We start from the raw sequence: 17,689 nt of genomic DNA, 5'->3' as shown, positions 1-17,689 counted from the left end.
GTGGGGTTGGCTATTCTATACTTGGATATAGTCTTGCCTCTCATATTACTGGACTCTATACACTGGACTCACATCAAACAATATCATATCCCTGTGAAGGATTACCACCATTTTATTACTCATACCTCATATTTGTTGAGGTTTGCTATGTGAGTTTAATCGTCTGTATGTCTTAACTGTCTTTATTAAAAAAAAAAAAAAAAACACACAATTGCAGTACTTTTGTTCTCTTTGAGCACACCTCCTAAACTGCAACTGGTTTCCTACTACTTGCTGGGGAGTTTCTAATACAACCAGAGCTACTGAAGTACATTATTTTTGGGACATTTCTCCCTCTCCACAGGCTGCCATTACTTAAGTCCTGTGAATATGCATTTTGCTTTTTTCTATTGGATTTTTTGCCACTATTAACAACATCTGCATTCTATCAAAACTTTGGGCTAAATTTATCCAAAAGGATCATATTGAACATTTAATATTTTTAACATTTAATATTGGACATACTGTACCTACTGTTTATGAGTATATTGATTTATTATTTTTGCAGCGCTGTTATACCCCTTTATTACATTTTTAGTTTGTGATAACTCCCCCTCAATTCCCCCTTGCCTACAAACCATTGGCGCTGGAACCATGGTGTGCTTCCTCATGATATACAGGTGAATCTCGAAAAATTAGAAAATCATACAAAAGTTCATTTATTTCACTAATGCAACTTAAAAGGTGAAACTAATATATGAGATAGACTTATTAAATGCAAAGCAATATAGTTAAAGTCGTGATTTGTCATAATTGTGATGGTTAGGGATTACAGCTCATGAGAACCCCAAATCCACAATCTCAGAAAATTAGAATATTGTGAAAAGGTGCAATATTCTAGGCTTAAAGTGTCCCACTCTAATCAGCTAATTAAGCCATAACACATGCAAAGGGTTCCTGAGCCTTTAAATAGTCTCTCAGTCTGGTTCAGTAGGAATCACAATCATGGGAAAGACTGCTGACCTGACAGTTGTGCAGAAAACCATAATTGACACCCTCCATAAGGAGGGAAAGCCTCAAAAGGTAATTGCAAAAGAAGTTGGATGTTCCCAAAGTGCTGTATCAAAGCACATTAATAGAAAGTTATGTGGAAGGGAAAAGTGTGGAAGAAAAAGGTGCACAAACAGCAGGAATGGCCGCAGCCTGGAGAGGATTGTCAGGAAAAGGCCATTCCAAAAGTGTTGGGGACTTTCACAAGGAATGGACTGAGGCTGGAGTCAGTGCATTAAGAGCCACCACACTCAGACAAATCCTGGACATGGGCTTCAAATGTCGTATTCCTCTTGTCAAGCCACTCCTGAACAGCAAACAATGTCAGAAGCGTCTTACCTGGGCTAAAGAAAAACACGCCTGGTCTGTTGCTCAGTAATCCAAAGTCCTCTTTTCTGATGAGAGCAAATTTTGCATCTCATTTGGAAACCAAGGACCCAGAGTATGGAGGAAGAATGGAGAGGCACACACTGCAAGATGCTTGAAGTCCAGTGTGAAATTTCCACAGTCTGTGTTGATTTGGGGAGCCATGTCATCTGCTGGTGTTGGTCCACTGTGCTTCATTAAGTCCAGGGTCAACACAGCCGTCTACCAGGAGATTTTGGAGCACTTCATGCTTCCTTCCACAGACAAGCTCTATGGGGATGCTGACTTCATTTTCCAGCAGGACTTAGCACCTGCCCACACTGCCAAAAGCACCAAAACCTGGTTCAATGACGGTGGGATTACTGTGCTTCATTGGCCAGCAAACTCGCCTGATCTGAACCCCATAGAAAATCTATGGGGCATTGCCAAGAGAAAGATGAGAGACATGAGACTGAACAATGCAGAAGAGCTGAAGGCCGCTATTGAAGCATCCTGGTCTTCCATAACACCTCAGCAGTGCCACAGGCTGATAGCTTCCATGCCACGCCACATTGAGGCAGTAATTGTTGCAAAAGGGGCTCAAACCAAGTACTGAGTACATACAGTATGCATGCTTATACTTTTCAGAGGTCCGATATTGTTCTATGTACAATCCTTGTTTTATTGATTGCATGTAATATTCTAATTTTCTGAGATTGTGGTTTTGAGGTTTTCATGTGGTTTTGAGGTTTTCATGAGCTGTAAGCCATAATCATCACAATTATGACAAATCACGGCTTGAACTATCTTGCTTTGCATGTAATGAGTCTATCTCATATATTAGTTTCACCTTTTAAGTTGTATTAGTTAAATAAATTAACTTTTGCACGATATTCTAATTTTTCGAGTTTCACCTGTATATTTACCTTTAAAGTTTAAGGGGATTTTTGTTGATAAATCATTTGTTATGTGTTTTTTATCCTAAAGGATTGTGACCAGCATCAATGATTTTACCACAGAATTGCTGGAAAAATTACCTTTCACAGCTGAGTAAATGAAATTTATTAGGGGAGACTAATTCTAAGGAGATCTGCTTTAACAACATTTATATCGATATGTATTATTGGTTTGATATATTCTAGATGTACAATAATTTGTCATTATATTTTCATCATTATTGATAGTCATGCTTCCTGAACATATGTAGGTCTCACTTAGGGACACTTAAAGGGATATGAAACACAAATGTTGTCTTTCATAATTTAGAAAGCATATGCAATTTTAAACAACTTTCCAATTTACTTCTATTATCTATGCTGCTTCATTATCTTGATATTCTTTGCTGAAAGCATATCTAGATAGGCTCAGTGGCTACTGAATGGTGGATGCACATAGATGCCTTGTGTGATTGGCTCACCCATGTGCATTGTCAACAAACGATATCTAATAAATGAAGCAAATTAGATTATAGAAGTAAATTGGAATGTTGTTTAAAATTGTATTCTCTATTTGAATCATGAAAAAAATGGGTTTAGCGTCGCTTTAAAGGGACATTAAACCCAATTTTTTTCTTTCATGATTTAGATAGATCATAAACGTTTAAACAACTTTCTAATTAACTTCTATTATATTTTCTTTGTTTTCTTTTTATCCTTATTTGAAAAGCAGAAATGTAAGCTCAAGGGTGTGCACGTGTCTGCAGCACTATACAGCAGCAGTTTTGCAACAATGTTATATATTAGCAGGAGCACTAGATGGCAGCACTATTTCCTGTCATGTAGTGCTGCAGACATGTGCATGCTACCTAACTAGGTATCTCTTCAACAGAGAATAACATGAGAATGAAAAACATTTGATAATAGAAGAAAATTGGAAACTTTTTAAAAAGTGTATTTTCTTTCTGAATCATGAAAGAAAATGCTGGGGTTTAATGTCCCTTTAAGTATTTTTTGTTTATTGTTTGGGAACTAGTACTGGGTTTCACAGTGGACACATTTTGACTTAATAAAGATTTAGTTATATGCAAATTAGTTTATTACTGTAGTAATTAGTACTACCTGAATCCATTGGCAATTTGGGGACGCCTGTCATGTGTATGTCTTTCTAACTGCTGTTCAATGTTTATCCATGTTTAAAGGGACACTCCAGCCAAAATTGGATTGCATATGGATGCATTGTAGGTTTGAATAGAATACTTTTCTAATAATAATGTATTAGCAAAAATGCTTCTAGTAAAAGCTATAGCTGTTTCAAAAGTGTATTTTAGTATACTTTGTGCACTATCATTTTTAACACACACTTGCTCAGAGATCCTAAGTTGCTTGCATCATCTGTTAATGACTCAGTTTGTTAATTGGAATCTGTGATGGTGCAAACAAAACACAGAAAGGCGCCTCCTAGTGTGATATCGTACAAGCAGTATATATATATATATATACACAATGGCAATAGACTGGCACTCACAAGTGTGGCAGCACTCACTCGTGCTTAGTGGCACCTACTGGGATCTCTCATTGTCCCAGCTCACTGTTCTTGGGGTCTTACACCTCCGTCAGGGGCGTAGTCTCCAACAGCAAAAGAACAGACTCTCAGTCAAGTGATAAGTATACAATCACGTTTAATAAAATAGTATAAAAACACAGTGTACAAAAAGTTCCCACTATGTATTAAAATCATGCAACTAGTTTCTCAGCTGACACACTGTTTCTCAGGCATCTAAAAACTGACTGAGAGCTCTAACCTATAAACTAAACATAACCAATGAAAACACAATTGTATTGTTACACCCCTACACACAGCTGTTAGCCTAATTGATTTTCTACTTAACCCTTCATATCTCCCATACACATTTCTTTTGAGAGGAAGACCATAAGGTTTATACACTATTGGCTAACTTGCTACATACATTGGAGAATGGTGAACTTGATTATTGTATAGAGTGCTTCAAAGAACTTTATATGGTCTTTCTCTCAAAAGAAATGTGTATGGGATTCCTTTTTTCTGATTTACTTCTGGGAAGGAGCAGCCGTTATCTGAGGACAAAGACACCAAGGAGTGCTAAACCAAGTGGAAGTTTCATCTTTAGAAACTGATCACACCCTGGACTGATAAGTCATAGCATCAAATATGCAATAATTATAGTCACCATTTATATTTTTTATTGTTATTATATAGTGTCATATTGTCATATTTGTTGGTTTTGCGCCCCCTTGACTATTGACGTGGGAATGTCATCAGGTTTGTTTTCAGTTTGTTAATTGCTCACATGATACAAGTCCCACTGATGCTCTGAGCAGCTGCAGTATTTAAAATGGGAGCACACTGAGGATATCAAGCTATGCATCATATGCACGTAAAGAGAAAAATGTTAACACTAAACAGTGAAAACTTTTAATAAAAGAAATTTTGCCAATACATATATATTACAAACGTTACTATTCAAAGATTCAATTCATAAATGTGCATTTACATTTTGACTGGATTGTCCCTTTAAGGCTTACACCTTTCCCATTTAAGAGCCTGAGTAGAACTTTATAATGAGTGTGAAGGCATAGAATGCAATCAACAGGTCATATGTTTTATCCTTTTTTATCTGTGGATTTTATGACAAAAAAAGAGGTGATTGCTTTTCATCTAGTTTTAATGTAATCTAGTTTTAATAGAGTTAAATATACAATTTGTATTGATTTTGAGCATTTTAACCAATATTCTATAGGGATATGTTAATATATGGTATCTATTCACCAGACCTGAAAAAGTATAGCCTTTCTTATTTGCATCCATATTAACATGAACCTTAGCATCATAACAGCGTTTTTGATTGTTATCCTTATTTGAAGAAATGTGCGCCCCTATCCGCCTCAGCTTGATAAATCGCCCCCTTAGTCTGAACTTCAAATGAGTAGTAGATTCCACTCCCCCTGTATCATGTGACAGCCATCAGCCAATCACACATGCATATATGTATATTCTGTGAATTCTTGCAAATACTCAGTAGGAGTTGGTGACTCAAAAAGTATAACTATAAAAAGATTGTGCACATTTTGTTAATGGAAGTAAATTGGAAAGTTGTTTAAAATTGCATGCTCTATCTGAACCATGAACGTTTAATTTTGACTTGAGTGACCCTTTTAAACAATGCTGAACATTTGAGAAGCCCTAAGATAATCTAATCAAGTCTTAAAGGGACAGTCTACCATAGAATTGTTATTGTTTTAAAAGATAGATAATCCCTTTATTACCCATTCCCCAGTTTTGCATAACCAACACAGTTATATTAATATACTTTTTACCTCTGTGATTACCTTGTATCTAGGAACCTTCTTCCAGCCCCCTGATCACATGACTGTGACTGTTTATCATCTATTGTCTTGCATTTAGCATTGTGTTGTGCTAGATCTTAAATAACCCCCTGTGCCTGAACACAGTGTTATCTATATGGCCCACATGCACTTTCTGTCTCTTTGTATTGAAAAGAGATTTAAGAAGCATGTGATGAGGCAGCCCTCAAAGGCTTAGAAATTAGCATATGAGTCTGCCTAGGTTTAGTTTAAACTAAGAATACCAAGAGAAAAAAGCAAATTTGATGATAAAAGTAAATTGGAAAGTTGATTAAAATTAAAAGTCCTATCTGAATAATGAAAGTTTAATTTATACTAGACTGTCCCTTTAATTGTAGTGATCTTTATTATACTTTTTTTTTAAGTGTTTTCTTGCTTCTGTTACCTCCTTATTCTGTCATTTTGGATTAATTTTTGACCCCTGGTACTGACATGTGCATCTTTAAAATTAATTTTCTTTTCTTTATGCTCCTGACTTCTGTTATTGACCTTGGATTTTTTCTATGATTACATTAAAGTTTCTGAGGTTTTTTTTATAAGACAGAAGCAAATTGCTTTCCTGATAAGGAACAGGATACAATGACATCAGCCGAAGAGACATGTTCTATAATTTCTCCAAGCAAGTATCAGAAGTCTCGCTTCCTTTAAACCCTTTCTTACAAAACCCCAGTTATGATACACAGAAATGATGTCTGCATGGAATAAGCTACTTGGTTAAAATATGCTGTTCAGTCAAAAAAAATACACCTATGTCATCATTAACACCCAAACAGAGTACTTGATATATTTTGTCTCAAAAATTCCACATTTTTAGTTTAATAGTGTATTGACACCTCATTAATGAACTGTTTTTTTCATTAATGCAAATGTAAATATATTAAAAAGTCACCATTCTATGGTTTAAATAACCTAAAACTGCTCAGCAACTTGATCTGGATAACTGTTAAAATGTTTTTACTTCCCAACTTTGCATTATGGAAAAAGAGTTGCGAGTCTTTTCTAGCTTCAGTGGACTGCAGAAATTCTGGGGTTGGGGAGGCAATATGCAGTTTGGAATCTTGTTTAAGTAGAAAAAAATATAGGCTAAGAAAAAGAATTAAAAAATGGAGATAAGGGAGCCATTTACCAATATTTTAGCTCTGTGTAGTAAAATCAATCTAGAGGTGCAGACCCTATATATCCATTTATATAGGGTCTGCACCTCTAGATTGATTTTACTGCACAGAGTTAAAATATTGGTAAATGGCTCCCTTATCTCCATTTTTTTTTTAACTTATAGAGTGCAAATTACATATGAGGTTTTCTTTCTCATAGTTATCTCTTTCTGAGGTTGAGTCATTTGGGATTGGATTGTCCCTTTAAATTTTACTTTTAGAGCACAAGTGTGGTTTCTGCTAGTGGATTTCTTAGAATACATTCTTGAGAGCTTTAATTATGGCATATGTGCTGAATGATGAACAATGGGAGGCGGAATTGAGTGAGAGCTTGTCCTGTGGTGCATTGGATACTGAAGGGAGGAAACTCCAACTAACATTTACTAGAGAGAGAGTACCGTAGCACAGCGTAGTAGTGAGACACAGTACCGTAGCAGTGAGACACAGAACCTTAGCACAGCATAGCAGTGAGACACAGAACCTTAGCACAGCGTAGCAGTGAGACACAGTACTGTAGCACAGCGTAGCGGTGAGACACAGTACCATAGCACAGTGTAGCCGTGAGACACAGAACCGTAGCACAGCGTAGCCGTGAGACACAGAACCGTAGCACAGCGTAGCCGTGAGACACAGAACCGTAGCACAGCGTAGCCGTGAGACACAGAACCGTAGCACAGCGTAGCCGTGAGACACAGAACCGTAGCACATCGTAGCCGTGAGACACAGAACCGTAGCACAGCGTAGCCATGAGACACAGAACCGTAGCACAGCGTAGCCGTGAGACACAGAACCGTAGCACAGCGTTGCCGTGAGACACAGAACCGTAGCACAGCATAGACGTGAGACACAGAACCGTAGCACAGAGTAGCTGTGAGACACAGAACCGTAGCACAGCGTAGCCGTGAGGGTCAGAACCGTAGCATAGCGTAGCAGTGAGACACAGAACCGTAGCACAGCGTAGCCGTGAGACACAGAACCGTAGCAAAGATACTAGTAGTGTTGCACGTCATTTTCAGATGTGCCACAATTCAGATTTTGAACTATTAAAGTTCATAGGAATTGATACTGGTTTGTCACATAAGAGAGGGGGTGATCAGGACAAATGTCTTCTCCAGAAGGAAACTGGTTTTAGGCTAGTGGATTAGGACTGTGGTTCTTCTAAGTTATTAAGATATATAGACCCTTTAGACCCTGGGTTCTATCCCTTATGTTCAATATAAAATAGTCATTGAACTAATATGACTTTGTTTTGCTATCAGTATAACTAGTTTAGTTAAATGCAGTTGTTATACATTGGGACAATAAGTATATTTAACTTTAAAGGTTGTAGATCTATAATTAAGTACAAAATATCTAACAGCGCTCAGCCTAGTTCCTTATAGCTCCTGGATAAAGGGTATCTAGCTTACCCTAGTAAGAACAACGAAAAAACAACAAATATTCCAAGAGCGCCAACTAGAGGCAAAGGAAAATTCTAACAGATGAATCAATAATTATCAAACATTAACAAACGTTATCAAACATTTATTCAACATATAGTTAATAACATGGATCCATGTAACATATATACTAAAATAAGCTAAAAATTCACAGTACTAACAAATAAATAATTATTGCTAAAAACACAATAATTGCTAAAAACACAATATAAGGGTATGTCACCAATTACGGGGATATACAAGGTAAGAGTCATATAAAATGATAATTGAGGAGAAGATGGTCCAATATGTCAAATGGAGTCTATACATATAAAATTAAAAAGTCCAGTAAATAAATCCAGTGAAGAAATCCAGTGAAAAAATCAAATATAAAAATAAACTGATGATGAAAGAACTTTTTGAAAAAAATCCCTTGGAGAGATTGTGTGAAAAAATGTGTGAAAAAATAAATGTAAAAATATATATAAAATATATATATAAAAAAATATATTGAAACTTAAAAATGGGGGATCCCCTAAAATCAATAAGTGTCAAAAATAAGTGACAAAATGTATGACAAAATAAAACAGTGTGTGTGTAAAATCCAGGTGAAAAAATATAAAATCCAGGTGAAAAAATATAAATTGAAAATAGTGTGTATATAATATAATCCAGGTGAAAGTTTCAGTTATTAAATGTTAATGATTTTAATTATTTTTTTTTTTTGATTTACAGGGATTACCAGAGTTTATATTGAAAAGAAAAGTAAAGTCATCTAGCTCAAAGAGTTCATTACCATCATTCATATGGATTTAGCCACAAGGAGGATTATTCATTAACATTTAATAACTGAAACTTTCACCTGGATTATATTATATACACACTATTTTCAATTTATATTTTTTCACCTGGATTTTATATAGTATATATGTTACATGGATCCATGTTATTAACTATATGTTGAATAAATGTTTGATAATGTTTGTTAATGTTTGATAATTATTGATTCATCTGTTAGAATTTTCCTTTGCCTCTAGTTGGCGCTCTTGGAATATTTGTTGTTTTTTTGTAGATCTATAATTGTTAGATCTTCATCATATATAGGTTATAATGCTTAGAGTAGTGAGTTAATACTACTTTAATTTGACTTTTAGTTTATAGTAGATTTGAGGTCACAGGTTCGATCCCATTCTTGTCTCTATAAGAAACTTTTAACAATAGAAGTTTCTAAATTTACTTAATTTCTGACTTAGAATACTTTATCCCTTTCCTTATTATTTAGCCTTTATAGGAATCAGAAAAAAAAAAAAAAACTGTCTTGTTAGGTTTAACTTGCTGACCCTCCCTATGTGTCCAATGCATCGTTGGGGGAGCTCTCATTTTTCTCAATTCGGCTTTTAGTTATATTTTAACGAATTGCATGCGCATCTGAGCACCATGTTTTTTATTTTGAATTAATATTATTATTTTGTAAATACATTTTATATATGAAATGTCACTTTGTATATACACACTTTTCCTCAAAGAATTGCAGCTTGCTGGAGTGAATTATTACTTTGTTTTGCATCTTGTGCAACACAGGAACATTCACCGGATTTGCAGCTTCTTACCAAGGATTCTGTGCTTGATTTACATCGCAAAGGCTGTGAGTGCATGCTATGACTGTTGTTCTTTACAGGCAGTGGAAACTTACTTCATTTTTTCCTCCCGCAATACAAGTGGATGCCTGTTTACAACAGATTTGGAAGGACTTCCTTTAAATTGTGATGTGTTCATGCTAAATGCCGCTGCTTTACTAATATCCTGTTTGTCAGAAGTTATGCAAAATTTACTATACAATATCCATCTTTAAAACACATAGATCCTATATTTATATCATGACAGTATTGACCCTTAACTTTGGGACTGTCCTCTGATTTTGGTGTTGTGTTTTAAGACTTGGTATAGTTGTATGCTGCATACGATTGTGCAAAGCTTTTTCCTCCAATTGGAAAATATGCATTCTAAAGTATTCTTGTGATTGTATTATTCTGGCTTAATGTTTATGTGAATTGCATAGATCCTCATTATATTATTATGACAACATTACCCTCATATTACTCTTTCTTTTGGGGTTGTTCTCTAATAGAGGTGTTGCATTGTCACTATTATATTTAGCCACTCATTTTTTTACACACTTTATTTTCCTATGAGACGTCTCACTTAGCTTTTTAGCTCATATTTTTTATTACATTTTGTTTCAAATTACTTTTATGGTCACATGACCTTTACTAAGAATTTTGTTGCTTTTTGTAAATAATAAAATTATGAGTGCCCTGCAAGCATGCTAGTTATCAAGTCTTTATTCTGGGTTTCCACCTGGCTCCACACTCTGCTCTATTTATCTTAATACTTAGGTTGATACCTTGAGATATTTATATCTCTGTCTCTTTAAATGTGTATATGAGAGTTCTGAATTCCCTATCTTTTTATAAGGACTACTTTTCCTTATTTTCTCCCTATTTATAATAATTTTCTAAGAAAAAGAATTACCGATGAATTTACAATAATTTTGATGTACACATTTTGTTATTTTTTTGTGCAAGTATATGTTATAAATATGAAGTGTATAAAGTAATGCTTGTTGATATAACATAGAAACATACATTTTGTCAGTACATAAGAACCAAAAGGCTCATCAATTCTATCCAAATTACTTGCACAGTTTTTAATTATTAGCTGATTTTGCCTGTTGAATCCAAAAGCAGGAGGAGAAATCACTATCCCAGTGTGGATGGCAGAGATAGGTACTAAAAATTTATATCCCTAAGTATTGGATTTTTGTGCACACAGATAAAGAAAAGATACGATAAGGCATTTTTGTATAGAGATAAAGAAAAAATTATAAAGTGTTTTATTCAAGACAGCTCAACCCATTTTAAAGGGCTGTGGTTTCAATAAACAAAAACTGCTATATCACAAAATAAATGAAAAGGAGCAATTTCTAATGTATTTTATACTCTGCAGCTGGTATAAAAAGTCATTGGAAACACATTAAAGGGAAACCAATTTTACAATGCACTGTCTGTCTCCTATAAGTCATTGGGACAATATGAGGGAAAAGTTACAAAATAGTATTCCATGTCTCTTTTATGATTTTATATGGTAGAGGTGAGCTTTGAAATAGATCCCTACTCGCCTATTGAAAATTCCCTTAATGCTAGTGGTGGTGTCAATCGCCATCTACAGGGTAATCGCCTATCATCTATATGTACACGTGACCTCTCAATCAAAGTGGTGATTACATTCTTTAAACACTTTAAATTGGGTTGTAAGTGGAAAATATTTTTTTTATTATAATTCCATTTGATCTTCATCCTCTTATTAATCAGCGGTTATCTAGGGGTCATTTGTTCCCTCACTTAAATTAGTGATTTCATTGAATGATGGAGAAAGGCCTCATGACCCTTTGATGGTTCAGGGTGAAAACAGAGGATCCATTAAAGTCCCACTAATCCCTCCTCAAACTCCCTTTTTGCCTAATAATGCTTTTGAAAGATTAAATGCCATTTTACAAGCAAGAGTTTGTTAACCCCTATAAGGGGGTAGAACAGTGTTTCACAACCACAGTCCTCAAGTACCTCTAACAGGCAAGATTTTCATGATATCTGAACTAGAGCACAGGAGAAATAATCAGCCAATCAGTAACCATAGTTAACAAATTGTTCTCACCCATCAGCTGATTAATTCACCAGTGCTATAGTTTTGTTATCATGAAAATCTGGCCTGTTTGGGGTACTTGAGGACAGTAGTTGAGAAACAATAGACTAGAGCAATAAATCATACATGCATGTGAGCCATTCCTTCTTATCTGTGAAATCATCCCACCAAAATAAGAATGTTCAGATGTCTTCTGGCCAAAATCAGTAAAGCAGAGAATAACTCTTAGAGTCAAGTGCTACATTGAAGAGGCCAGTATTTTCAGTAGAGGAAGCTCATTATGGGTCATCAGACTCTGTCTGTAGCAGGGGCAAAACTACAGGGGTGCCGAGGTCGCAATTGCCCAGCTTAAAAACCCCACACAAAAAAATGTAATCTGATTCATATTTTTTTGGAGGTGTTAAATGTTAAAAATAAATAATAATAAAAAAATGATATGTATCAAATTCACCTTTTTTTGGGGTGGGGGTGGGGGGCCCTTCTTAGATTCTTGCACCTGGGCCCTTTGGTTTCTAGTTACGCCTCTGGTCTGTAGTGCAAATTAACGTAATCTTAAAAATAAACCTATGCTCACTAATGTACAACGGCATGCTCCAGCAAATTAGATCATATGAATTTACATTAGATGGTCCCTTTAAGACACACATTGGAAGCTAAATAGTACAACAGAATCATCAATTTATTTTAAAATAGCTAACTAGTCTCAGACTAAAAAGTTTGTTCTGGCAAATCTTTGCTAAATTGTATTTGTTGCTTGGTTTTATTTATTTGTTTATTTATTGTAAAAGTGACTAAGCATCTCTGTTTCCACACTGAACAGATAGTTATCTTCTGAGACATCATATATCACAATAGACATCCAGCAAGCAGCAAGATTCTAATCTAATAATTTAAGAAAATAGCAAACCTTTGCTATTATATTTTATATATATTCCTACGAATATTTTTTTTTCAGAATTTCAGTAAACCCAATCAAGTTATGATGATGATGATAATTATTATTAATAATAGTAATAATAATCATTTTATTCACCATCATCATATTGGCTTAAATCTAAATAAGAAACATAATTTTAGCCATTTTAATGTAGTAATTGTATTTAATTGCCACGCCTTGTCTTAACAACCCTAATAACATCTTACACCTTGACTTACTCGATGTTAGTGCAAGCAAAAATTGTTTTAGTTATATACTTTATGCCCTAATTATGTTTTGTTAAGAGTATGGTGAAGTAATTTCCTTGAGGCATAAATTAGTAAGGTTTTCTCAAGTTCATCTCTAACTAATGCTTTTTTGATAGCTGGCTTGCTTTACTAGAAAGCCAGCTGCGTTTCCATTAACAGCCTGAGCAGACTTGGGCAGTGTGAGTCAAGTTTAGTAGGTCTTGACTTTTCTAACTTTGCAAACAAACTTTCTTTAATAAATATAGATCATCAGAGGCTGCTCTTCCATTAAGCCAAATAGGCAATTGCCTAAGGCCTCACTCATGACGGGGCCTCGCACTGGGGCATAGAAAAAAGATCAGCATTTTTTTTCTTGGGACAAACAGTTGTTTGTAGCATAGTAGCATATTATAACATAGGGATTCCTGCTTAAATAAGCCCTGTGCTCAAAGAATGCCTAGTTTTCAGGTGCCAAATAGTAGTCATCTGGTCGTGAGCTCTAAGTAATATAGAATTTACTTAGAATAATGAGGCTGTGAAGGCCTGAATAACTGGTCTATGGTACTGATGTATACAACACATACATTTTCCAAAGTGCTTAAGGGCGTCGTGTATCTTTTCTGGGATAGAGATCTAATGTGGCACATATCTGGCCTATTAGGAGCTCAGGGGACCATGTAGCTGGCCTGGTGCAACTGGTCTGATTTAGTATATATATATATATATATAGTATAAATGGACATGTAATAGGGCTTTGCATTTGGTCCTCGGGTCTGATGTGCCATATTTTCAGCATCAAAGGGTGGCAGGAAGCTATGTATCTGTTCTGAGGCTTGATTTTCTGCTCTCTAGTTTGCAATTACATATGCATAAAGGGAGCAGATATTTAGTTTGGTATCTACTGTATTGCATCTGTTTTTTTTGTGATGACTGGCAAATAAAAGCAATATTTATATCAGATTATAGGATTTTATAGCTAAAGTTTGCATTAAAATGCTCTTTTAGGCAACCTTGCGTTATGACTTCATCTGTATTATTATGTACATTTTGAAATATCAAATTTATTTTAGATTTAGTAGCATCTAGAAACCCTTGCATGAAAAATATTGTTTATACAAATAAATATATGGGGCTTATATTTGCAATTTTTTTCTTTTTGGTGAGATGAGGGGCCTCAACTTTTAGTTTTGCCTAAAGCCTTACTAAGTCTAGAGTCGCCTCTGTAGATCATGGTGATTTCTCTCCAAGTTGACAATTTCATCTTACTTTAAAGAAGTTCTAAGAGTGGACTAAATATTTATAGAACATTTGACATCATTTTTTGTAAAAAAAAATAATGTAACATTTGTCTATCAAATGTAATATTTGATAGTAAAGTGGAACATAGGAATGTTAATTCTTATAGACTTCTATGTAGAGATATGGAAGTCAATAATCACATGTAGTACTTGAATATTATCGTTTAATGTTAAGCTGTAAATTTGGATATTCTACTATGGACTACAGGGATATCATCATAAGTACCACTGAGTACATAAACAATTAAAATAAATTAAACATTTTCATCATGTTGAATTTCCCTTCAAAATATGTGTGTGTGTGTGTATATATATATATATATATATATATATATATATATATATATATATATATATATATATATATATATATATATATATATATATATTACATTTATTTCATTATTCCTTCTCATTCTTTTTGTGTCTCCCTGGAAACCTTTACTTAGGAGAATTTTTCATACTATAATAAAATATTTTTTAGTTGCATGGTTATTTATAATTCCCTTGTTCATTGTAGAAGTAAATTGGAAATGCATAGTTTTTCATTGTTTTGCTTTATTAACTACACTGCATGATGCCATCAATATCTAAATGCAAAGACAAGGGAAAATAACCAAGCAAAAAACGTTTTGTTGCATAGAGCTAAATCCATCAACGAACGCTGTGCTCAGCAAATCCAGGACATTAAACTCAAAATTTAATTCCCTGTAAAATATAAATTTATTATTTGTTTAGTATGCACATGTATTATTTATTTTGAATGTTTCATCTGAAATTCAACTCTAAATATTGAATTTTTTTTTTTATTTTTTTTAAACTTTACCAGTGAGGTTAGACTTTGTCCTGCTTAATTCAGGACCGTTACCTTACATCATGGTACATAGTGATTGTGTGTGTATACTAGTGCATAAGAGTTGATATAAATATAGTAAATACAATACATATGGTACAATTGCTATCAGGATAGGTTTGTAAATTATTTGTTACCTGTGATTTCTTGATTATTTTTAAACCATTTGATTTGAGCCGCAGGTTTGCTACCAGATGTTGTACAAGTCAATTCAATTTTAGCTCCTTCCATGACAGGTGAAGTAAGTCCAGAAAGTTTGGGCTTTTTTGGAACACCTAAAATGATATATATTTTGTTTAAATAATAAAATATGATACATTTAGCATTCAATGTCCAGTACTATCCAAAAGCTCTGAGGATATGCTCATAGGGAGATTTAAAATGAAACACAAAAAAGAGGATAATATATTACCACAAAAGTCATAGGAAATAAACTTAAGATTAATTATATATTATATAAACAAACAAACATCATGCATAGAATTATTGATGTGCAAAATTATTATACAATAAGACAAAAATAATAAAAAAATATATATTTCTGTTATAAAAAAAAAATTCTAGGCCAAAATCCAAGTATATTCCTCAATATCTGCTGTTAAAGGGACAGTTTAGTCCAAAATAAACTTTCATGATTTAGATAGAGAATGTAATTTTAACCCCTTAACGACCGAGGACGTGCAGGGTACGTCCTCAGAAAAAAGGCAGTTAATGCCTGAGAACGTACCCTGCACGTCCTCGGTTTGGAAAGCAGCTGGAAGCGATCCTGATCACTTCCAGCTGCTTTCCGGTTATTGCAGGATGCCTCGATATCGAGGCATCCTGCAATAACAATTTTGCCCCTCCGGTGCAGAGAGAGCCACTCTGTGGCCCTCTCTGCACCGGACATCGATGGCCGCATTCGTTGGTGGGTGGGAGCGTAAATGGGAGGTGGGTGGGCGGCCATCGATGGCTTCTTAGTCAGAGAGGGGGGCGGGATCGGGGGCGGGATCGCTGGGGGCGCGCACAGGCGCGCGCGCGTGCACAGGGGGCGGCGGGAGGGCGCGTGCACGGGGAGGGAGCGGGTGGGAACCGCTTACACTACAGAAACTTGTACATATTTTTGTACAAAATAATAAAAATAAAACGTAATGGAAGGGATCTGGGAGGGGGTGGGGGATTGATCTGGGGGGGGGAGCTACACTACAGAAAAAACTGAAATAAATTAAAAAAAAACATTTTTATATGCAAACTGGGTACTGGCAGACAGCTGCCAGTACCCAAGATGGCCCCCAATAAGGCAGTGGGGGGGGGGTAGAGAGCTGTTTTGGGGGGGATCAGAGAGGTTGGGGGCTAAGGGGGGATCCTACATAGCAGCATATGTAAATATGCTTAAAAAAAAAGTAAAAAAAAAAACCTTTTATTTTAGTACTGGCAGACTTTCTGCCAGTACTTAAGATGGCGGGGACAATTGTGGGGTGGGGGAGGGAAGAGAGCTCTATGGGAGGGATCAGGGGGTCTGATGTGTCAGGTGGGAAGCTGATCTCTACACTAAAGCTAAAATTAACCCTGCAAGCTCCCTACAAGCTACCTAATTAACCCCTTCACTGCTGGGCATAATTCACGTTTTGTGCGCAGTGGCATTTAGCGGCCTTTTAATTACCAAAAAGCAACACCAAAGCCATATATGTCTGCTATTTCTGAACAAAGGGGATCCCAGAGAATCATTTACAACCATTTGTACCATAATTGCACAAGTTGTTTCTAAATAATTTCAGTGAGAAACCTAAAGTTTGTGAAAAAGTTGACTATTTTTTTTAATTTAATCGTATTTGGCGGTGAAATGGTGGCCTGAAATATACCAAAATGGGCCTAGATCAATACTTGGGGTTGTCTACTACACTACACTAAAGCTAAAATTAACCCTACAAGCTCCCTACAAGTTCCCTAATTAACCCCTGCACTGCTGAGCATAATACACTTGTGGTGTGCAGCAGCATTTAGCGGACTTCTAATTACTTAAAAACAACGCCAAAGCGATATATGTCTGCTATTTCTGAACAAAGGGGATCCCAGAGAAGCATTTACAACCATTTGTGCCATAATTGCACAAAATGTTTGTTAATGATTTCAGTGAGAAACCTAAAATTTGGAAAAATTTTACTTTTTTTTTTATTTGATCGCATTTGGCGGTGAAATGGTGGCATGAAATATACCAAAATGGGCCTAGATCAATACTTTGGGATGTCTTCTAAAAAAATATATATACTGTCAAGGGATATTCAGGGATTCCTGAAAGATATCAGTGTTCCAATGTAACTAGCGCTAATTTTGAAAAAAAGTGGTTTGGAAATAGCAAAGTGCTACTTATATTTATGGCCCTATAACTTGCAAAAAAAGCAAAGAACAT

At 35.2% G+C, this 17,689-nt stretch overlaps 1 protein-coding gene across 1 annotated transcript in view; it reads right to left on the bottom strand.

Annotated features, from left to right (window-relative positions):
• Window positions 1-17,689, bottom strand: part of CADM2 (cell adhesion molecule 2) — a 798,115-nt gene that overhangs the window by 450,242 nt on the left and 330,184 nt on the right. Inside the window, exon 4 of the mRNA XM_053705198.1 lies at window positions 15,438-15,575. Coding sequence (XP_053561173.1) covers window positions 15,438-15,575 — 138 coding nt within the window. The remainder of the gene's footprint in view (window positions 1-15,437; window positions 15,576-17,689) is intronic.

Source organism: Bombina bombina, chromosome 3, assembly GCF_027579735.1.
Source record: "Bombina bombina isolate aBomBom1 chromosome 3, aBomBom1.pri, whole genome shotgun sequence".
Taxonomy (NCBI): domain Eukaryota; kingdom Metazoa; phylum Chordata; class Amphibia; order Anura; family Bombinatoridae; genus Bombina; species Bombina bombina.
Note: the sequence above shows the minus strand (reverse complement) of the source record. Positions and strands in the feature narration are given on the sequence as shown.